This window comes from Plecotus auritus (assembly GCF_963455305.1).
Source record: "Plecotus auritus genome assembly, chromosome: 15".
Lineage (NCBI taxonomy): Eukaryota > Metazoa > Chordata > Mammalia > Chiroptera > Vespertilionidae > Plecotus > Plecotus auritus.
Window position 1 is genome coordinate 11761606 of NC_137781.1, and position 22635 is coordinate 11784240.

At 51.2% G+C, this 22635-nt stretch overlaps 2 protein-coding genes across 9 annotated transcripts; both read left to right on the forward strand.

Annotated features, from left to right (window-relative positions):
* Positions 1-84: 84 nt before the first annotated feature.
* On the forward strand, positions 85-2748 carry GDPGP1 (GDP-D-glucose phosphorylase 1). The gene is made up of 2 exons (XM_080651549.1): positions 85-471; positions 1467-2748. The coding sequence occupies exon 2, from the start codon at positions 1475-1477 to the stop codon at positions 2630-2632; it is 1158 nt and encodes a 385-aa protein (XP_080507675.1). The 5' UTR covers positions 85-471; positions 1467-1474; the 3' UTR covers positions 2633-2748.
* Positions 345-22555, forward strand: TTLL13 (tubulin tyrosine ligase like 13). Of its 8 annotated transcripts, none has more exons than XM_080651541.1 (15): positions 345-471; positions 9915-10169; positions 10516-10556; positions 11461-11579; positions 13453-13583; positions 13793-13949; positions 14371-14514; positions 14814-14899; positions 15203-15434; positions 16394-16578; positions 19033-19218; positions 19514-19694; positions 20204-20383; positions 21141-21453; positions 21814-22555. In XM_080651541.1, the coding sequence occupies exons 2-15, from the start codon at positions 9925-9927 to the stop codon at positions 22068-22070; spliced, it is 2457 nt and encodes an 818-aa protein (XP_080507667.1). In that variant the 5' UTR covers positions 345-471; positions 9915-9924; the 3' UTR covers positions 22071-22555. The 8 variants fall into 8 exon arrangements, with proteins under 8 accessions (XP_080507667.1, XP_080507672.1, XP_080507670.1 ...); XM_080651546.1 differs by having other exon boundaries at positions 21281-21453; XM_080651544.1 differs by having other exon boundaries at positions 21894-22554.
* The last annotated feature ends 80 nt before the right edge of the window (positions 22556-22635 follow it).

Consider the following 22635-nt stretch of genomic DNA (forward strand, 5'->3'; position numbering starts at 1 on the left):
GAGCTGGGGGCGTGACCAGGGGCGTGGTCAACCCACAGGCCCCGCCTCCGGGGGCGGACGGGGCGGGCCACGCCGCGTGCGTGCGCGCGGGATGCGCATGCGCGGAGGACACCGCGTCCTCGCTGAGCTATGGCTGCAGTTGCTGGGGGTCGATTGCGCTGAGCGTCCTCTTCGCCTGCAGTGAGTGGCGGCGGCGGCCTCGGGTGAGGTCTGGTAAAGGGCAGCAGGGAAGTCTGGGGCCAGGGGGACCTGGAAACTCTCTGAGTGGCCATTGGCCGCCGCTGCCCCTGTGCCTGAGGACGGCTTTTGCATCCCGACGTCACCATCCGGCCCCCGCCTCACGTGTTGCTGCCCCCACGTCGCCTCTCCAGACATAGCCGCACACTTACTGCCTGTGAGGCTGTTTCCTAACACCCACCGGATGCCAGACGCTGTGCGGAGTCACTTAGATTTTTGTAACAGCCCTGCAAGGTAGGTTCCCAAGTATCAATGCAGGAATGAATGAAACTGCGCTATTCCAAAGGGTGAGGATTCCAAGCTGCCGAGAGGAGGAGGTGGAAGTGAGATTATTTCTTTCGTTTTCGGTTTTGCTGAGGTATAATTGACAGGTGCACTTGTAGGGATTACTTCTTGATTCTTCTAATTTAATCTGCTTGCTGATCTGTAAAGTCTAAATGTGAGCATGTCCATTAAAAACAAAAACACTCGGGCCCCTGTAATCTGACTTCAGCTTCTCTCTGCCATCTCCTCAGGGCCTCTGTGTTTTAGCCATCGTGGGCACTCAGTTCCTCTTCTGGCTTCTCTTCACGGAAGCCTTTCCTGAGTCCCTGGACTAGATTAGGAGTTTGTCTTACACTTGCTGAGTTCCCAATGCTTCTCCTTCACGGCATGTATCTTGCTTGCAATTTATATTTACTCGGGTGATGTCTGTTTCCCCCACTAGACTGTAAGCCCCATGAGCTATGAGAGGCATGCACTCCAGGACCTGATATGTGGCATTGGTTGAGTAAATGTTTACTGAGTGACTGTAGTTTGCCCAGCACTCAATGTGATTACCCTAGCTGGTGTGGCTCAGTGGATAGAGCATGGGCCTGCAGACTGAAGGGTCCCAAGTTCGATTCTGGTCAAGGGCACATGCCTGGGTTCCAGTGGGGTGCATGCAGGAGGCAGCCAATCTGGATCTCTGTCATGTGCCCTGACTGGGAATCGAACCTTGACCTCCTGGTTCATAGGTTGATGCTCAACCACTGAGCTATGCCGGCGTGCCTAATACGTATTTTTAATTCAGCAAAAATATATGCTAATCTACAGGATCATGAGTCATTTCTGTATTTCAAAATATTTTACCAGAGGTTTATATTACTTTTGTAACCAGAAGAACAAGTAAAGGTTATTTGAAAATAAAAATAAAATCTCTGGAAATGGGGTAGCATCATGTGTTCCCCCCCCTCTGATGATTGTTTCAGGTCGGCCCATGGCTGTTTCAGCTGGTTCAAACGAAACTTCCTATTTGCTACCTCCAAACAGGGAGGACTGGGGAGAGCAAGGCATCCCTGACTTTGTCTATGGACAGAAGGAACTCGCACGGGAAGGGGTTCAGTGGCCGAGGACCACGCCCAGCCTCCCGGACACACTGCCTCTGTCTCGTTTTGACTCTGCGCTCTGCTCTGCCTGGAGACAGCGGATGGAGCTGGGGCTGTTCCGCTACTGCCTGGGGGAGCTGCAGACCCAGACGCTCCCTGGTTCCATGGGTTTCGTGGCTCAGCTGAATGTGGAACGAGGGGTGCAGAGGAGGCGCCCCCAGAACATCAGGAGCGTCAGGCAGGCATTTGACCCTGAAGAGTTTAACTTCAACAAAATCCGGCCAGGAGAAGTCCTCTTCCGTTTGCGCCGGGAGCCCGAGCTCCTGGGTGTTCTCCAGGAGGACGATATCCTCGTGATGATCAACGTGAGCCCCCTGGAGTGGGGCCACGTGCTGCTGGTGCCCGAGCCGGCCCGGGGACTCCCCCAGCGCCTGCTGCCGGGTGCACTCCGGGCTGGGCTGGAGGCCGTGCTGTTGAGCTCACATCCCGGCTTCCGCGTCGGCTTCAACAGCCTGGGCGGCTTGGCCTCAGTGAACCACCTCCACCTGCACGGCTATTACCTGACCCACAGGCTGCCCGTGGAGGGGGCACCAAGTGAGCCCCTGGACCCTGGGGGCCATCTGCACCTGCTCCAGGCTGTCCCAGCTCCCGGCTTCCTCTTTTACACCAGCGGGCCAGGGCCGGACTTAGAAGCCTTGATAAGCAGGGTGTGTCGAGCCACGGACTATCTGGCTGACCATGAGATTGCACATAACTTGTTTGTGACCCGGGGTGCACCCCCTGGAAAGACTTCCTTTTCCTCAACCCTCACAGGGGTCCGGGTAATCCTCTGGCCCCGCAAGTCCAGCTTTGGGATAAAGGAACGTGAGGCGTTCAATGTTGCCCTTTGTGAGCTGGCCGGGCACCTCCCTGTGAAAACGCCCCAGGACTTCAGCAGCCTGACAGAGGCGGCCGCTCTGGCCCTCATTCAAGACTGTCTGCTGCCCCCAGAGCAGGCAGAAGAGGTACGGGCAGCACTGGTGGCCTTGACAGCCCAGGAGGAGCAATAATTGGGGCATTTCCATGACTGCTCTCTCACCTGTCGTAGCCTCAGAGGAGGGATCAAGAACTGATAAAAATGGTCTCTTTCAAGAGGAGATACCTTGGAATAAATCGAATGAGTGAGTCCTCATGGATGTATCTGCTTCTTCCTTTCTTCTTGGGCAGGCCCCAGGGATGCCCAGCCTGTTGTTGGGAAGAGGGGATGCACAAGAGTTATATACTCCTGAGTTTCTCTTTGGACTTTCCTTTTCATATCAAGTCTTACAAAAGTGATAGTTTATGTACCTCTGGCCTGGTGCCCCCACTTCCTCTGGTTTTGCCCCTCTGCTTGTTCCCTCTTTGCCTACCACCTAGTTTTTTTTTGTTTGTTTGTTTTTAATATATTTTTATTGATTTCAGAGAGGAAGGAAGAGGGAGAGAGAGAGATAGAAACATCAATGATGAGAGAGAATCATTGATTGGCTGCCTCCTGCACGCCGCCTACTGGGAATCAAGCCCACAACCCCGGCATGTGCCCTTGACCGGAATCGAACTCGGGACCTTTCAGTCCACAGGCCGACGCTCTGTCCACTGAGCCAAACCAGCTAAGGCTACCACTGAGTTTTATTTCTTCATCTCTCCTTGCTCCATCCAGATGCCCTCCTTATAGCACATTCTTCACCTGCCTGGCTACCTGGAATTTTCCTCCAGCCCTAACAAACACAGCTGAGTACTCCTCACAAACTTAGTCTAGTGTAAAAACAAGTGGTACTCACAGCTTTAAAGGTACAGCTTCTCTTTTTTATTTATTTTTATTTTTTGTTAATCCTCACCCGAGGATATTTTCCCATTGATCTTTTAGAGAGAATGGAAGAGAGAGAGAGAAACATTGATGTGAGAGAAACACATCAATTGGTTGCCTCCTGCACACACCCTGACCAGGGCCTGGGCCAGGGAGGAGCCTGCCACTGAGGTACGTGCCCTTGACCAGAATCGAACTTGGGACCCTTCGGTCTACAGGCCGACGCTCTATTCACTGAGCCAAACTGGTTAGGGCAAGGTACAGCTTCTCTTAATACCTCCATTTAACTGATGAAGAGATGGAGGTGGGCAGAGATTTAGTAACTTGTCTGAGGTCACACAGCTCATCAGTAGTGGAGTCGGGACTGCATCAGAGGCAGGCAGACATCAGAAGCTGAGCTGGGACCAAGCACGTGTGACTGTCTCACCAGGTAGCGGCTCCTGTCACAGCAGCTCTCCTTAACAGTTCACTGGCCCAGACCTGAGGTCAGGTCCCCAGGTGGTTGGCTCTCCATGCTTAGGCCTCTAGGAAAGAATTTTAGAGGTTTGAGTGCCAAAAGATATTATAGTCTCATTGGGATAAGGCAGAATATGTACTACAACCCATCTCACAAGAAAAACATTATAAAAAATTTAATGTTTCCATTAATATGTTGAACATTTAAATTTCTACCAAAAATGTTGGTTGCCCTCATATTTTTGGCATTTTGCTGTCATTTTAGCTCAGTGCCTCTTTCTGAAACCCTCTGCATATACAGGCTTCACTTTATTTTACTTGTTCACTCTCTGAAGGGTTTGCAGGTGACCATTATAGCAAAGTGGATTTTGTGTCCAAGGTGATAAGCCCAAATAGCAGATTTTCCCACTTATTCCCTTGGACTGATGCTCAGAGGAAAGCCTTCTCTGGCCCAAATAGGCTTTTCCATAAAAAAAGAGGGGGTGGGGAGGGAGGAAAACCAAGATGGCAGCATAAGGTATACACCTGTACCTGCTGCCTCTCACAAACACACCAAAACTACAACTAAAAGACAAAACAGCTATCATCCAGAACCATGGGAAAGCTGGCTGAGTAGAAGTTCTACAACTAGAAGGAAAGAAAAAAGCGCATTGAGACTGGGTAGGAGGTGCAGAGGTACGGAGAAGCGCGAACCAGGCTGGCAACTGGGTGCGCTGTTTTTAAGCTCCCAACTGCTCTGAACTCCCAGTTTCCAGTGAGACTCTAGGGACCCAGACTCCTACGGGGAGAAACTGGACTGTCTGGCATTGGGTCGGAAAGCAAGGGTGGCTTTCTTGCAGAGGTGCTCGCAGAAATCATTGTTACTGCGTCGGGACGCGGGGATGTGGAGACTCGGAGATAATGAGACACAGAGACGGCTGACTGGCAGCCATTGCTGTTTGCTCCGCCCTGGTGACTCCCTGAGACCCCGCCCCACCCAATTTACAACCCCACTCAAGCAGTGCGCAGCGGCTTTTGCATATGAATGGCCTGTCCTTTCGCAGCCTAACCTAACTGCAGCTGGGTCAGAGAGCTCCAAAACTTCCAAACCCCAAACAAAGAGGAGAAATCTGCAGATCTCACTGTAGTTCCTGCTGGGTGGCCTCAGGCAGTGGTTGACTTTGCAACTCCTTGGAGATCCAGGAGCCAGTGTACCTAGTGGTCAGTGTGAGACAATACCAGATTGCAACTCCTCACATCCATAAGTGACACACTCAAGAGGCAGACTCAGTGAGCACCAAAGTCCCACTGAAGCAAGTCCTGCCCCATAAGGGTGTCTCCAACACAGCAGTTCTTCCATTATAGACACAATGGGTCCTCACAGCCAATTGGCCTGGAGGTCAGTTCCTCCCAGTGATACCAACAGTAATCAAGGCTTAACTACAACAAGACGGTGCACACAGCCCATAAAGGGGTGCACCAAGAGTGTCCACCTCAGGTGATTGGAGAGGCTGAGCCACTGGACCCTATAGGACACCTACCACACAAGGCCACTCTATCAACAGAGGGAAGCAGCCAAAATGAGACAAAGAAACATGTCACGAATGAAAGAAATGGAGGAAAGCAAACTACTGGATATAGAGTTCAAAACCACAGTTATAAGGTTACTCAAGAATCTTCCAGAAACCTCCGAGGAACTTAGTGAGACCTTCAAGGATCTTAATGAGAATGCCAAAAAAATGGAAAAGGACTAGTCAGAAATTAAGCATACACTGTCTGAAATAAATAATAATATACAGAAATTAAACAGTAGACCAGAGGATCCCAAGAATCAAGTCAAAGATTTGAAATACGAAGAAGCAAAAAACACCCAACTGGAAAAGAAAAAAGAATCCAAAAATATGAAGATAGTGTAAGGAACCTCTGGGACAACTTCAAACGTACCAACATTTGAATTATGGGGGTGCCAGAAGAAGAGAGAGATCAAGATATTGAAAACCTATTTGAAGAAATAATGACAGAAAACTTCCCCTACCTGGTGAAAGAAATAGACTTACAAGTCCAGGAAGCACAGAGAACCCCAAACAAGAGGAATCCAAAGAGGACCACACCAAGACACATCATAATTAAAATGTGAAGGGCAAAAGACAGAGAGAATCTTAAAATCAGCAAGAGAAAAACAGTTAGTTACATACAAGGGAGTACCCATACGACTATCAGCTGATTTCTCAACAGAAACTATGCAGGCCAGAAGGGAATGGCAAGAAATATTCAAAGTGATGAATAGCAAGAACCTACAACCAAGATTACTCTACCCAGCAAAGCTATCATTTAGAATTGAAGGTCAGATAAAGAGCTTTACAGACAAGAAAAAGCTAAAGGAGTTCATCAACACCAAACCAGTATTATATGAAATGCTGAAGGGTATTCTTTTTTTTTTTTTAATATATTTTATTGATTTTTTTACAGAGAGGAAGGAAGAGGGATAGATAGTCAGAAACATCGATGAGAGAGAAACATCGATCAGCTGCCTCCTGCACACCTCCTACTGGGGATGCGCCCGCAACCAAGTTACATGCCCTTGACCGGAATCGAACCTGGGACCTTTCAGTCCGCAGGCCGATGCTCTATCCACTGAGCCAAACCGGTTTTGGCTGAAGGGTATTCTTTAAGAAGAGGAAGAAGAAGAAAAAGGTAAAGATAAAAATTATGAACAACAAAGTGACAACAAATACATATCTATCAACAAGTGAATCTAAAAATCAAGTGAATAAAAAATTTGATGAACAGAATAAACTGGTGAATATAATAGAATCAGGGGCATAGGAAGGGAGTGGACTGACAATTCTCAGAGGAAAGGGGGCGTGAGGGGTGCAGGAAGAGACTGGACAAAAATCGTACACCTATGGATGAGGACAGTGTGGGGGCGGTAAGGGCATGGGGTGGGTGGGGGGGAACCAGGTGGAGGGGAGCTATGGGGGGAAAAAGAGGAACATCTGTAATCTAAACAATAAAGATTTATTTTTAAAAAAAGGGGGGGGGGAAGGCAGCCCTAACCGGTTTGGCTCAGTGGATAGAGGGTCAACCTGTGGACTGAAAGGTCCCAGGTTCGATTCCGGTTAAGGGCATGTACCTTGGTTGCGGCACATCCCCAGTAGGGGGTGTCCAGGAGGCAGCTGATCAATGTTTCTCTCTCATTGATGTTTCTAACTCTATCCCTCCCCCTTCCTCTCCGAAAAAAAAAAATCAATAAAATATACTTTAAAAAAGCGGGGGGCAGGGAGGAGGTTTCCTTTATGGTTTTACTTCTCAGCCATTTATATACTTTGTGAGTTCTCAAGAATGGAATTTTAAAAATATATTTGTATTAATTTCAGAGAGGAAGGGAGAGGAACAGAGAAATAGAAACATCAATGATGAGAGAATATCATTGATTGGCTCCCTCCTGCATGCCCCACACTGGGGATGGAGCCCACAAGCCAGGCATATGCCCTGACTGGGAATCAAACCGTGACCTTCCATATGTCAATGGTCAATGCTCAACCACTGGGCAACACTGGCCAGGCAAGAATGGGATTTAGATGGAAGCTTTTTTCTAATCTTGAGGATGGAACACTTAGGGGACCCTTTGTTCTCAGAGCCCTGGGCTTTGAGAGTGGCAGGAAGGCTGATCCAGGGGGGCCTCTCTACCTCTTTGCTTGCTCTTTGATGAAGGGCGTCATGTACTAAGAGGTTTTGGATTTGATCGAATGGGAAACCCTGAAGAGTTTTCAATGGGAGAGTAATATTTGCATTTTAGAAAGAATACTTTAGCTCAGTGGTCGCCAACCGGTGGTCTGTGAGGTCTGAAAGGTTGTCGACTGCTGCTTTAGCTGTATTGGATGGGTGGATTAATAAAATCAGGGGTCCAATTAAGAGGTTGGTGAATGGTGGAAATTCAGGCAAGAAATGATGGTTCAGGTCCTAGAACAGCACCTGGAATACTAAATATTTGTCAAAAGAAAAAAAAATGAGCCTGATTGGTATGGCTCAGTGGATGAACATCAACCCATGAACCAGGAGGTCATGGTTCAATGCTGGCCAGGGCATATGCCTGGGTTGTGAACTTGGTCCCTAGTAGAGGGTGTGTAGGAGGCAGCCAATCAAGGATTCTCTCTCATCATTCATATTTCTCCCTCTTCCTTCCTCTCTCTGAAATCTATAAAAACATGTTAAAAAAAAGAGAGGGTGTCCTGGAAGGCAAAGGACTCCAAAGCATTTCAAGGAGATGGTACTTGAGAGTGTCATATGCTGAAGAAAGATCAAGTAGTCTGTGAGTCAACCCTAGCTGGTTTGGCTCAGTAGATAGAGCATCGACCCAGAGACTGAAGGGTCCTGGGTTCCATTACAGTCAAGGGCAGGTCAAGGCCACCACCTTGGTTGCAGGTTCCCTGGCCCTGGTTGGGGTGCATTCAGGAGGCAAGCAATCGATGTGTCTCTTTCACATCGATGTTTCTCTCTGTCTCTCCCTCTCCCTTCCACTGTCTAAAGATCAATGGAAAAATATTCTCAGGTGAGAATTAACAAAACAAAACAAAAAAGAGTCTGTGAATCAGAAAACGTCTATGTCTTCTTAAAAGAGGGAAATTTTTTTTAATTTATTGATTATTTTGAGAGAGGGAGAAAAACATTGAGTTGTTCCACTTATTTATGCATCCATTGGTTGATTCTTGTACGTGCACTGACCGGGGATGGAACCACCATCTTGAAATGTTAGGAATACACTAACCAAGTGAGCTACCTGGCCAGGGCTAAAAGAGGGAAATTTTCAAAGTGTCCTCTAGATTGAACCACATAGGATAATCGTAAGGTGCCAAGGTGAGCAGAGTTTGGTGGAAGTGGCCATCAGAATCAGATAAAGTGGATGGACAGTGAAGAGATAGTCTGATAAGGCACTTGAGGGCACATGTGCTAATTGAGGCTGACCCTCCTGGTGCAGAGACTGCTCAGACATGGTTATTTAAAAAAAAAAATGTAACAAAGGCAAGCAGATGTGTCTGCCTAACAGTTGGCCAAATGCTGCACTTAGCCCGGTGGTACAAGAAAGGGTGGGAGTGGGGTAGAGCCTACTGGCATTGAAGCCAAAGGACTACAAGTCCCATGATGCAGTATGTCAGCTGCCACAGGAAGAGGGCCTCAGGTTAGGTGGCCCTTCCACTGCCAGCCAGCCCCCACCCTCCTTTCCCCAGTGCACAAGGTGGCCTCAGAACGCGCAGCCGAGTGGGTGTGGTTCCCAGGAGGCCCCGCCCCCAGAACGCTGCTCCAATGGGGGTCACTCGTGTCCATGGCGACAGTGGGCGGTGGCAGCCAGCTTGCGGAAGGAGCCACCACCGCCGGGATCTCGCAACTAAGAGTGACCCCCGTGGGGAACGGGCTCCCCCTTGTGATCAGTGGGGACGGCACGTCCTGTGGAAGGAACCAGGAGGCGGTCGGTCCCTGAGGCCCGGCAATGCCCAGGGAAGGAAGGGTGGACATGAGCGACCAGCTGAGTCCAGTCCCAGGCCACTAGGAGTGGACTCATCAGTCCCTCCACTCTCCTCGGAACTCCCGGTGGGCAGAGTCCACAGGGGGCTCCTCCTCTGCTGTCAGAACCCAAGAGGTCTTAGCTAGCGGGTGCCTGGCCCCAGTGTGTACACATGGAGAAACTGAGGCTGGCCTAGCGGACCTTTGGGCTTATGCTCTATTTTAAAAGCGAAGCCCCCCTCCTCCAGCCATCCCCCTTCCCACTCAAAAACAAAAGAAGTTACGGCATGGTGTTTGCCAGCTCTGTTCAGATCCTGCTGCACTTCAGTATGTTGTGTGGAGTGACCTTGGATGACTGGGGCTTGCCAGCGAACCCAGCATTATCATGGGCATCCCAGGACCCCCATTGCCTACTTGGAAACTGCCCGTTTCGCAGTGGGATTGTTCTGTTCCGGAGGAGCAGCCACATTCCCTTATCACACCAGGAAGGTCCTCAGGGTGGACGCCTGCAGGCCTATCCCAGGCGTGCAGGGAAGTCTGAGTATATTTCATCCCCGCCCCTGTCCCCCCAGAATCTAAAGGATGGAGCCAAGTCCCTCCAAGACCAGTGAATCAGAGGAAGACTCTGTTGAAGAAGAGGAATCCGAGGAGGAGTGTGATAATGGGGAAGTTGCCATCTCTTCTAACCCCACTCAGCAGACACTCTCAAAGGCCGACAGTGGGGTCGCCTTATCCATTGTGGCCACGAAAATTCCAAAAGTAGTCATAGCCCCAGCCGCCTTAGGTGACTTACAGGTTGGGAGAAGAAAGAGAAGGCGGAGATGCAGGTAACAGTTCCCTGAACCCCCTCACATGCCCGGCTCCACAGTCACCCCCAGCTTCCCTTTGCAGTTGGGTGGGGACCCCAGTTCTTCCCTTTAGCCTGGGAAGGATGACAGGGAATACTGGAGCTTCATTAACCTTTTGGTACAACAAAAACAAACAACATTCAGAACCGTGGGGGTGGCTCAGTGTAGAATTTCAGCATGTGTGTGTCATCTTGGTCCTCAAGGGGCTCCTGGAGGAAATGAACTGCGTCTGGATTTGTTGGGTGTCTCTTATCTGAGCACCTGACAGCCAGGGGTCCGCCCTCCTCTCCCACTGTGCCTGATCGCTGCTCTTCCTCCCTCCCAGAGCCCTGGCCATCAACCTGACCAACTGCAGATATGAGAGTGGTAAGCCCCCGGCTCTGCTGTCACTTTCAGTCTGGGGGTGGTCCCCCAATCAGGCTCCCAGCCCCTGGACCGTGTTCGTCTGGCCTGTAGCCTGTACTGAGCGCCCTGGCTCAGCCACTCGCAGCTGAGACGCATCACTGTTCAGTTAGTCTCGGGTAGGGTGGGCATCTCCTCAATAGCTAACATGAAAAGAAAGAATGACTGGAAGTCACCATTGCCCCCAACTTTTTCAGTTTGTTTTATTTTTAAAATATACTTTTGTTGATTTCAGAGCAGAAGGGAGAGGGAGAGAGAGAGAGAAAACAATCAGTGATGAGAGGGGATCATTGATTGGTTGCCTCCTGCACTCCCCACACTGGGGATTGAGCCTGCAACCTGGGCATGTGCCCTTGACCAGAATCAAACCCAGGACCCTTCAGTCTGCAGACTGATGCTCTATCCACTGAGCCAAATTAGCTAGGGCCAATTTTCAGGTTGTTTTTTTTTTAAATCAGAGATGAGATGAGACTAAAACCATTTTTTCAAGGAAGCTCTTGAGGTGGCTTCAGCAATTTTTAAAAAATCACCCTCTAGGTCAGCCATCTCTTTCTCCCCTCTTACCCCACTGTCATCTGTGCAAGGGGCCCCCCAGAGTGTGAGGTGCCGGTGTGATCCCTGCCAAGGGCTAGCTTTGCCGGCTAGAAACCGTCCTGATTGAGAGCGGGCGTGACAGGCGCAGAGAGCCAGACTCTCGTTTTCTCTGTCAGCTTGTGGAAGGGCCCGACAGCTTCACGAACTTGGAGTTGTCCCATGGCAACTGAAGTGCAGAGCTGAGGTAACTACCTCCCTCTTCTGCCCGCTCTCCGGTCAGGGCTGCTCCGCACCTGACCCAGCCTGGGCCTCACTGACCTCCCTCTCTCCACAGTGCGTCGCGCGGCCCAAATGTGTGGCCTAAGGGAGGCGGGGGAAGACGAAGAGTGGAACGTGTACTGGACGGACTGCTCTGTGTCCCTGGAACGAGTCATGGACATGAAGAGGTTTCAGGTACAACCTCCTGACCCACGATCCTAAAGGGGCTGTGGCCCCAGAATGACTACTCCCCGCCCTGTGCCCAGGCACCCGAGGCTGTCACTGTAGTTATCCCGCTGTGGAGGGCAGGAAAGGCCATGGCCAGGGGCTTCCACCCCAATGGAAATACTCTCCTCTTAAGTCTCTGGAACTTCTGTTATCTGAAAAAATGTCTGCTGGGCACATCCTGTCTCAATATCTGCTGTTTGCCTGGCGGCTTGTGTGTCCAACTGCGCCCCCCCCCGCCCACCCCAGGGCAGGTGAGCCATCACAGGGGAAGACTCATTGCGTTCAAAGCCAGCTGAATGGTCCAGCCTTCAGCAGCTTAGCCTAGCATCCCACCTCCACTCTTTCAATAAAATAATTGAAAAGGGCCCTGACCAGTTTGGCTCAGTGGATAGAGCGTCGGCCTGAGGACTGAAGGGTCCTGGGTTCGATTCCAGTCAAGGGCATGTACCTTGGTTGCAGGCACATCCCCAGTAGGGAGTGTGCAGGAGGCAGCTGATCGATCACTGTTCAGTTAGTCTCGGGTAGGGTGGGCATCTCCTCAATAGCTAACATGAAAAAAAAAATGACTCTCATTTCTCTCTCATCGATGTTTCTAACTCTCTATCCCTCTCCCTTCCTCTCTATAAAAAATCAATAAAATATATTAAAAAATAATTGAAAAGGGTCTGCATGCATATTTCTAGGGAAGCCTCACAAGAAACCTCCCCATTAACGAGACTGTAACCTGTCCCACAACGAGAAGAGCCCGAACCAGACACTGCCTTTACGTTCTTACCTCATTAAATCCTCAAAAAAGCTGGTGTGGCTCAGTGGTTGAACATCAACCTGTGAACCAGGAGGTCACGGTTCGATTCCTGGTCAGGGCACATGTCCAGGTTACGAGCTCGATCCCCAGTAGGGGGCGTGCAGGAGGCAGCCGATCCATGATTCTCTCTCATCATTGATGTTTCTATCTCTCTCCCCCTCTCCCTTCCTCTCTGGAATCAATCAATCAATCTATCTATCTATCTATCTATCTATCTATGTTAAAATCCTCAAAAAACAACCCTGAGAGGTAGATCCCTTTTGTTAGGCCTCAGAGGTTCACGCAGCTAGCGAGTGGGCGAGCCAGTGAGAGAGCACGGAGCCGTGGGGATGCTGCCTCCCACAGTGTGGGGCAGTAGGCAATGCCGTGCCCTCTGGGGGTGCCCTGGCAGTGCATGCTGTGGGCTGGGTCCTAGTTTCTTTTTCTCTTTGGGAAATGTTTTCTCATTTGCTTTGTGCTGTTACACACCAATAATTCTTTTTTTTAAAAAAAATATATATTTTTATTGATTTCAGAGAGGAAGGGAGGGGGAGAGAAAGATAGAAACATCAATGATGAGAGAGAATCATTGATCGGCTGCCTCCTGCACGCCCCCTACTGGGGATCAAGCCTGCAACCTGAGCATGTGCCCTGACTGGGAATCGAACCGTGACCTCCTGGTTCATAGGTCGATGCTCAATCATTGAGCCACGCCAGCTGGGCCACACCCATTATTCTTACAGGACTGGTCCCTGGTGGTCTGAGGGATGTTATAAGGGGATAGAAGGACCAAAACCTTGTCTAGCCCCTTCTCAACACCCCTCATTTCCTCATTTGCTAACCTCAGTGTTATGTGTGTTTTGGGGAGAGGCCAAGGAGGGTTTCTCACCTGCCTTAGGCGATCTTCCTGTTTTCTCCTTGGGGTGCTAGGTAGTGTTTACCTCTACTGACTTCCACCTTGACCTTCCCAGTCCTTCTCCACTGCTTTCTGGATGTCCAGGCCCCAGGAACAGCCGCTTCCTCTGGGGGGTAGTTAACTAATTGGCTCCATTTCAGAAAATCAACCACTTCCCTGGCATGACGGAAATCTGTCGCAAAGACCTGCTGGCCCGGAACCTGAAGCGCATGCAGAAAATCTACCCCCGGGAGTACAACATCTTCCCCCGCACCTGGTGCCTCCCCGCGGAGTGAGTGCGACCCTGGGGAGGGGAGAGTTCGCCATCTCGGTTCCCTCTAGATTCTGGATGAATGACCTTGAACGTCTCGGGATGGAAGTGGAGTGGTCTGAGACTGAGGGCTCCAGGAAGAGCATGGACTGGAGGGCAGGAGGGATCCACGGGACCCTGGGACCACCCTATTGCACAGGAACCTTCTGACCCGCCCCGTGTGCACACAGCTACGGGGACTTCCATGCCTGTGGTCGTCAGCGGAAAACCCGAACGTTTATCTGCAAGCCGGACAGTGGCTGTCAGGGCCGCGGCATCTTCATCACCCGAAACCCCCGGGAGGTCAAGATCGGAGAGCATATGATCTGCCAGCAGTACATCTCCAAGGTGAAGGGCGCCTCAGGACCACCAGGTCCCTCCACCAGCATTGGGGTACCACCAGCATTGGGGTACCCCGTCTCTCCCAAAGCCAGGGAGGAAGCCAGTTTCCAGCTCCTGCCCTTTCTGCTCCCCTCCCCTTCCCCCTTATCTTGGAGGCCATGTGGAGCCCTGGCTCAAAGCTCGCCTGCCTGGGTTTGAACCTGAGGTTTTCCACTTCTTAGACATCTGGGTTTAGACAACTGTCTTACCCTGCCTGTGCCTCAGTTTCCTCACTTGTTATTGGGCATAACAACAGTAACTGTGTCACGTGGTCACTGTGGAAGTTAAAGGAGCTGTTGCGTGTTTGAGGCACGCACAACCGTGTGTGACATTGAGTGAGCTCTTCAAAGCACTGTCATTTCTCCCTGGCGGGTCTGCGCCCTCTCAGCCCTTCCTCATCGACGGCTTCAAGTTCGACATGCGCATCTATGTCCTGCTCACGTCCTGTGACCCCCTGCGGATCTTCATGTACGAGGAGGGCCTGGCCCGCTTCGCCACCATGCCCTACGTGGAGCCCAATCACAACAACCTGGTAAGGGGCCAGGGGCAGCCCGGGGGCAGGGCGGCACCCTTTCCTTTCCCGCTGCTGCGTGCTGAGGTCTCCTTGGAGACGCCAGTGGCTCCTCACCCACAACAAGAAATGAAGCTAGTGAGCGCCTCAGCACCCCTTCTTCCCCAGGGGCTGCCAGGACAGTCCTCGGTGAAGCAGGACAGGAGATGTGCAGTCCCAGGGGGGAGGAGGGAGGGGGAAGAAGGGGGCGGGGCACTCCAAAGCAGTGAAGGGTGGCCAGGAGAGATGCGGGGGGAGACCGCAGGCCGCTCTCCCCCCAGGATGAAGTCTGCATGCACCTGACCAACTACGCCATCAACAAACACAACGAGAACTTTGTCCAGGATGATGCTGTGGGCAGTAAGAGGTACTCCCTGCTGTTTTCTTCCTCTGCCCCTTAGCCTCAGTCTCAGCGGCCCCGGAAGGAAACTGAGACTGGCTCCTGGGAGGCCGACTGCTCAGGAAAACTCTACAGACCCTTGTCCTGTGCCCATCCACCAAGTGGGGCCCCGACCCAGCCGGGTAACAAACCTGGCTCCAAGCTGGTAGCGGCCCTTTAAAGCACAAGGGACTGAGGCACGGAGTTAGGTTAGTGTTGGGGAGCCTCCTGCCTGCAGCCCAGCCCCACGGGCCGAGAAGTGGGTCTTCCTCTGAGCACTGGGCCTCACAGGAAGCTGTCGACGCTCAATGCCTGGTTGCGAGAACACAGCTACGACCCCCGAGAGATGTGGGGGGACATCGAGGACATCATCATCAAAACCATCATCTCGGCCCATTCTATTCTTCGCCACAACTACCGCACCTGTTTCCCCCAACATCTGAGTGGAGGTACTTGTGCCTGTTTTGAGATCCTTGGTTTTGACATCTTGCTGGACCACAAGCTGAAGCCCTGGCTGCTGGAGGTGAGGATTCTCTCGCGGGCTTTCCAAAACCAAAGTCCTCCTCGAACAGGACGCCTGGGACTAGCGTACACTCAGGTGGTGGAACAGAGAAGGGGGGCGCAGTGGCACGGGGGTGGCGGGACGTGCAGAAAGGATAAGATCTCTGTGCTTTGGACGTGCTGAGTCAGATCTTGGTGGCCTCTGCCTGCACCGTAGGAATCAAGGTTTTGGATCCCAAGTGTTCCTCATGTAAGCCTTGCCTTTAAGGACATTATACCGACACAGGCAGGCTGTCTGGCTCCCACCAGCCTGTGTGTTAGAGCAGTGGTCGGCAAACTCATTAGTCAACAGAGCCAAATATCAACAGGACAACGATTGAAATTTCTTTTGAGAGCCATTTTTTTTAAAGTTTCTTTTTAAAAAAATATATATTTTATTGATTTTTTACAGAGAGGAAGGGAAAGGGATAGAGTTAGAAACATCGATGAGAGAAAAACATCTATCAGCTGCCTCCTGCACACCCCCTACTGGGGATGTTCCCGCAACCAAGGCACATGCCCTTGACCGGAATCGAACCTGGGACCCTTCAGTCTGCAGACCGACGCTCGAGCCACTGAGCCAAACCGGTTAGGGCGAGAGCCAAATTTTTTAAACTTAAACTTCTTCTAACGCCACTTCTTCAAAATACACTCGCCCAGGCTATGGTATTTTGTCGAAGAGCCACACTCAAGGGGCCAAAGAGCCGCATGTGGCTCGCGAGCCACGGTTTGCCGACCACGGGGTTAGAGGGATCTCTGTGGCAGAGTCCTGTGGCCTTGGAAGTCAGAGCATCCAGCCTCCTTGGCTGAGGCCACTGTGGGGGATGTCTTTGCTAAACCCTCCTACTAGCGCCCCTTCCCCCCACCCCCGTTGGGCCTGCAAGAGATGGCCACCTGCTCAGGGGGTCTAGGAAGGGGGCGGATAACGGCTCCTCCTGGCAGGTAAACCACTCTCCAAGCTTCACCACGGACTCGCGCCTGGACCGAGAAGTGAAGGACGCGCTCCTCTTAGATGCCATGATCCTTGCCAACCTCCGGGGCTGTGACAAGAGGAAGGTGATGGAGGAAGAGAAGCGGCGAGTCAAAGTGAGGCTTTTCCATTGCCACCAAGAGCTACGGGAGGCCAGGTACTCCAGGTGTCCGTTTTATTATTTTTAAAATACGTTTTTATTGATTTCAAAGAGGAAGGGAGAGGGAGAGAGAGAAACATCAATGATGAGAGAGAACCACTGATCGGCTGCCTCCTGCACGCCCCACGCTGGGGATCGAACCTGCAACCCGGGCATGTGATCGACCGTGACCTCCTGATTCATAAGTCAACGCTCAACCACTGAGCCACGCCCGCCGGGCAAGCTGTGTAACTTGTCTTCTTCGTTATCACTTTCCTGAGAATGAAAGCCTGGGGCTGATCAGCTATTGAAAACAATGTTTTGCATAAATAATACATCACCTGTCATAGACAAGTCAGTTCACGTGCAAAAGATGCAGCGATTAGCCTGTCTCGTGCCCTTCTTCTCCTGCTACTCACTGTCCCCCAGCCCATCATTGCTCCTCGGGTCATGCCTATATTCTCACAAACATTTAATGCACATACGTGTATTTATGCAAGTTGTTTTTCTCCTGTCACCGCCCAGACAGGAGCATAACTTTCCCACGCTCTGGACCCTGCTTAGCAGTGTACGTTAGAGCCATTTCATAATTAGTACAAAAGGAGCTTTATGTGTTTGATTCGCTGCTGTTGTTTTTTTTTTTAACAAAGTTCCTCTAGAAACCATTTCCTGAGAAAGTGTATAGTAATGAAACACAAAACAGTTTAGCCTAATTCACTGTTAGGGGACAGTTGATTTATTTATTTATTTTTAGGGGACAGTTTAAATCAATATTGTTCACCCACTGTTGTTTTAATTGTAAGACGGTTTACAAACATGGTAATTTGTTGCCGACACTAAATTACAGTTTGTTGATGATACATAAAAATGAATGGTCCCTGGCCGGGTAGCTCTTGGTTACAGCATCATCCTGATAGGCCAAGGTTGTGGGTTGATTCCCGGTCAGGGCACATACAAGAATTAACCAATGAATGCATCAATAAGTGGAACAACAAATCGATGTTTCTCTCTCTCTCTCTCTCTCTCAAAAAATAAATCAATAAAAAATGAATTGAAGTAGATTTAGGATTATTCTTATAATAAACACGTCCCTCTTCCCCACTTGCGTTACAAGATACAGGCCACATGTGTATTTGACTTCCCATAATATCCTGGGGGCCTGGCACACAGTAGGCACTCAGAATTTATGTGAGGGGAGGGGAAATGTAACTCTATGTGCCCTGGGTATTCGGGCAGGATTGCATTGTGCACGTGACTTTATCAATCGTGTCTTTCACTGGGGATAAAAGGTTGAAAACCTTTGGACTTAATAAACAAAAGTACAATCATGCACTAGAACATCAGGCAGCCATTTACAAATGCTGTTGTATGATCCCAATTTCATTTAAAACAAGAAAGGAAGGAGGGAATAAATAGGGCATGGTGTCCTAGCCCGTTTAGCTCATTGGGTAGAGCGTTGGCCCGTGGACTGAAGAGTCCCCAGTTCGATTTCAACCAAAGGCACATACCCCGCTTGTGGGCTCGATCCCCAGTAGGGGGCATGCAGGAGGCAGGCAGCCAATCCATGATTCTCTCTCATCACGATGTTTCTTTTTTTTTTTAATATATATTTTATTGATTTTTTACAGAGAGGAAGGGAGAGGGATAGAGAGTTAGAAACATCGATGAGAGAGAAACATTGATTCAGTTGCCTCTTGCACACCTTCTACTGGGGATGTGCCTGCAACCAAGGTACATGCCCTTGACTGGAATCGAACCCGGGACCCTTCAGTCCGCAGGCTGATGCTCTATCCACTGAGCCAAACTGGCGAAGGCTCATCATGATGTTTCTCTCTCTCTCCCCTCTCCCTTCCTCTCTGAAATCAACAAAAATGTAAAACAAGCCCTAACCGGTTTGGCTCAGTGGATAGAGCATCCGCCTGCGGACTGAAGGGTCCCAGGTTCGATTCCGGTCAAGGGCATGTACCTTGGTTGCAGGCACATCCCCAGTGGGGAGTGTGCAGGAGGCAGCTGATCTATGTTTCTCTCTCATCGATGTTTCTAACTCTCTATCCCTCTCCCTTCCTCTCTGTAAAAAATCAATAAAATATATTTTTAAAAATGTAAAACAAAATAATAAAAAATAAAATATATTATAAAAAAGAAGGGCCTGGTGAGTGGCAAAGCCAGGATTCAAACTCAGGACGTCCTGCCTCAGTCTGTGCTCCTAACCAACATGCTCACTGCACCCTAACACCACGGGCAGCTTTTAGCTTCTTTCTTCTCTTCTAGATTTTCTATGATTAAAAACCCAATTTAAGTCAAGCCTGTTTTCATTACAACACACCGACGGGCCTGGCCGCTGTCACCGCAGAGGCTCGGCCCGCAAGGCCTTGACGGCAGCAGCAGGTTCTCGAAGCCGCAGTCAGCCTTCCTCTCCCGACTCGGCCTTCTCGCAGACCTCCCGACTCACCCGGAGCTTGGTTTTCTTAGGCGGGAACTAACGGAGCTGTCCCAGGCAGCACTGCTGGACCAGGAATGCTACGAGGACTCCCACCTTGGGGGGTACCGGAGGATCTACCCTGGGCCTGACACAGAGAAGTATGCACCCTTCTTTAAGCACAGCGGCTCCCTCTTCCAGGAGACTGCGGCCTCCAAGGCCAGAGAGGAGTGCGCCAGGTACCCTGCCCTGCGTGCTCCTCTCCACGCGGGCGGGGGCAACTCCTGCAGCTGAACTGCTCCCCGGCGGGGTGGAGAGGGTGCCAGGCCCTTGAGGAAAGGGGGAGGGGATGATAAACCCTATCAGTCTTCCTGATTCAATTTAGTAGGTTTCCCATCGTCCCCACATTCCTCTCCCATCAGTCCCAAAACGGATCATAATTTCCTACTCTTTCCCCATCCCCATATGCCCTTCCCTCTTTACCCCCTTCCCACCACAATCTCTCCAGTGTCTGAAGCTGCTGTATCTTGTCAGGCAGCAACGGGAAGAGATCCGCCTTAAGCAGAAGCAGCGGGAGGTCTTAGAGTCTAAGAAGCGAAAGGAAAACAAGGAGCAGAACCAGGGGGAGTCGGCAGGGGAGAAGAGGCGCCCCAGGCCCAGGCTCCAGGGCCTTTCCACCCACTTGGCTTACAGGAACCGGAAACGGGAGCAAAAGGTGTCAGGGGCTTTGTGGCTCTTGCCTTTCTGCAGGAAAATGGGTTGGAATATTAGAGACGGGCATCTGCTGTCCTCTCCTCCTCGTGTGAGAGAGAGATGAGTTCCTAATGAGTCCACTGGAACTGACATTTTTAAAAAATATATATTTTATTGATTTTTTTACAGAGAGGAAGGGAGAAGGATAGAGAGCTAGAAACATCGACGAGAGAGAAACATCGATCAGCTGCCTCCTGCACACCCCCTACTGGGAATGTGCCTGCAACCAAGGTACATGCCCTTGACCGGAATCGAACCTGGGACCCTTCAGTCCGCAGGCCGACGCTCTATCCACTGAGCCAAACCAGTTAGGGCTGGAACCGACTTTTTGGAACAGATCGCGAGAGAGTGGGCAGCAAAGGGAACCTGGCAGTAAGGTCAGGGAGGGATGGCGGTAGAGTGGGCAGGACTTGTTGATGGTCTGGGACTCATCCCTGGGGAGCCTGCATGCATCTCTCATGTACCTTGTAGCTGCTCCCGGGACACCTGGACACCATGCAGCCTCAAGAAATTGTGGAAGAGGAGGAGCTGGAGCGGCTGAACGCCCTGCTGCGGAGGGAGAACCTCATCCGAAGCCTGGGCATTGTAGAGCAGATCGCCACCATCGTGCAAGCCAGCCAGCACAGCCAGAGAAAACTGCATGAGTACCGGGTGAGGGGCTCTCTAGCATCTCTCCGGGCGGGGAACAAGGGCTGAACTGGCACATGGTGGGGGCTGCGGCCCAGGAGGCTAATGTGATGGTATCTGGCAGTGCAGCCTGGGGAAGCAGTGCATGCTGGGCCTTAGGAAGGAGTCTTTTGTTCTTTTTACGTCCGCTCCCAAGCTCCCTTGTTTTTGGCATTGGTATCCAGCCAAGTGCAGCTCCCAACCTTCTCCCAAGGGACTGGTTCCCTATATTCCCATCTGGCAATAACCCCACCCTCAGTGGCTCCCGTGTAATCTCTCCCTAGCACGGCCAGTGCCGTGGCGCTAGCGGGAGATAAGTAAAGTCTTGGGCCAACGAAGCAGCTGCCACATTCACTATTCCCTGGGCTAGTAGCAACCCTGTGGGTCCTTTTTTTGTTGAGTAACTGGTTCCGTAGTGGCTATGGCGTGGGAGATTTTTCAGTTATTTATTTCTTTTTTTAAAATATATTTTTATTGATTCAGAGAGGAAGGGAGAGGGAGAGAGAAACATCAATGATGTGAGAGAATCACTGATCGGCTGCCTCCTGCATGCCCCTACTGGGGATCGAGCCCGCAACCTGGGCATGTGTCCCTGACTGGACTCGAACCCAGGATCCTTCAGTCCGCGCTGGCTGACGCTCTATCCACTGAGCCACACCAGCTAGGGCTCAGTTACCTGTTTCTCCCACCACTCCACCCAGCCTCACAGGAAATGTGGTAAGAGGCTTCTTCTCTCCTCTAGCCTAGATCTCACCAGGATGGGCTGAGCAGTCAAGAACTGCCGTCTCTGAGTCTGATCCCATTGGTCCTCCTGAGAGGGGCCTACAAAGAGCAGGGCCCTCCCCACTTCCTGCATGTGGTTCAACCCGAGTTGATCCCCAGGATCCTAGGGCCACTGCCAAGCAGTTCTGCACTCCTGCCCCAGTCCGGGTGCTACCTACAGCCCAGGACCTTCAACTGGACAAGAGATCCAGCCAACTTTGGCCCCTGTTCATTGTCGCTGAAGAAATCTGCAAGGCGCTGCTTTCCCATGTCCAGATTCAGGCTTAATAGCCGTAAGTATACAAAACTAGCTTTGTTCGCGCTGACTTGTGTACATTTCCACTAGCAAATACCCCAGCTGGGATGCTCCCCAAATATATATGGCACTTGCAGCAGTGTGGGAGTGGGGGAGGCAGTGGTCCCATTTATTTACCTCCTCCGAGGTAAAGAACCTGGTGATAGAAATGGCAGAAATACAGCCCCAGCACTCACCTCACAGGGAAATGAACACGTAAACACACCAGTGACAGTACAGTGTGGTAAAGACGCTGGAGGGAAGCATAGGATGCCATGCCTCTGTGTTGGTACTTGGGCAACAGTTGGGAAAGAGTTGTGAAGTAGCAACTCAGAGGGGCCCCATGTTTCCACTGCAGAAGGCCAGGCCAGCAGAAGGCTAGAAGCCATAAACAGAGCCATGGCAGGATCAGTGCCATCCTCTTTAACCCCAAAGCAGGGCTATTTTCTGCAACGGGAACGAGTGGTAAGTAGCCCATGGACTGAATGCACCTTGCCCTCCGTGGTCAATTCTGAACACAGGGCAGCCAAGGCCCAGGACCTCCCCCTCTGCCCTACCTCCGCACCCCTGACGCAGAGCGCCACTGCACTCCTGGACATCGGCCACCACAGGTAAACGCAGGACGGAAGCCCAGCGCCCACCTCTGCTGGAGAACCCCCTCCGGTGTCCTAAGGGGCAAAGGACCTTGAACCATTGCTCTTTAACCAAAGAATGCCACCGAGCTCGAGTTGGAAAAGCCTTGGCCAGGAGCCCTGTCTGCATAAGGCTCAAAACGTAAGACACCAAGAATTCTTCAATACCCCAAGATTATTTTCGGATCAGAAAAGACTAAAAAGTGAAGGAAGAGGTGCCAGGGCCGGCCATGCACTCGTCTCCGCCCTTCAAACCTGAGCCTGGATTTGTCGCTAGGAGATGGGTCTGAACCCTGGGTAGGGCCGGGGCTGGAGTGCCCAAGGCAAGGGGCTGTCATCAGAGGATCGCCAAGGCGGAGTCCTTCCCGCCGCCGTGGGGGGAACAGGCCGGCCTGCGTTGCCGTTGGGACGAAGGGCTGACTCTTGGCAAGCGAACCCGTCATTTTATTAAAATTTATGCAGTTTTGTAGAAGCATCCTTCACCTCATTCGGACTCACGCGTCCCCGGGAATCTCTCCCCATATTTACAGCGGAAAGGGTGGGCCAGA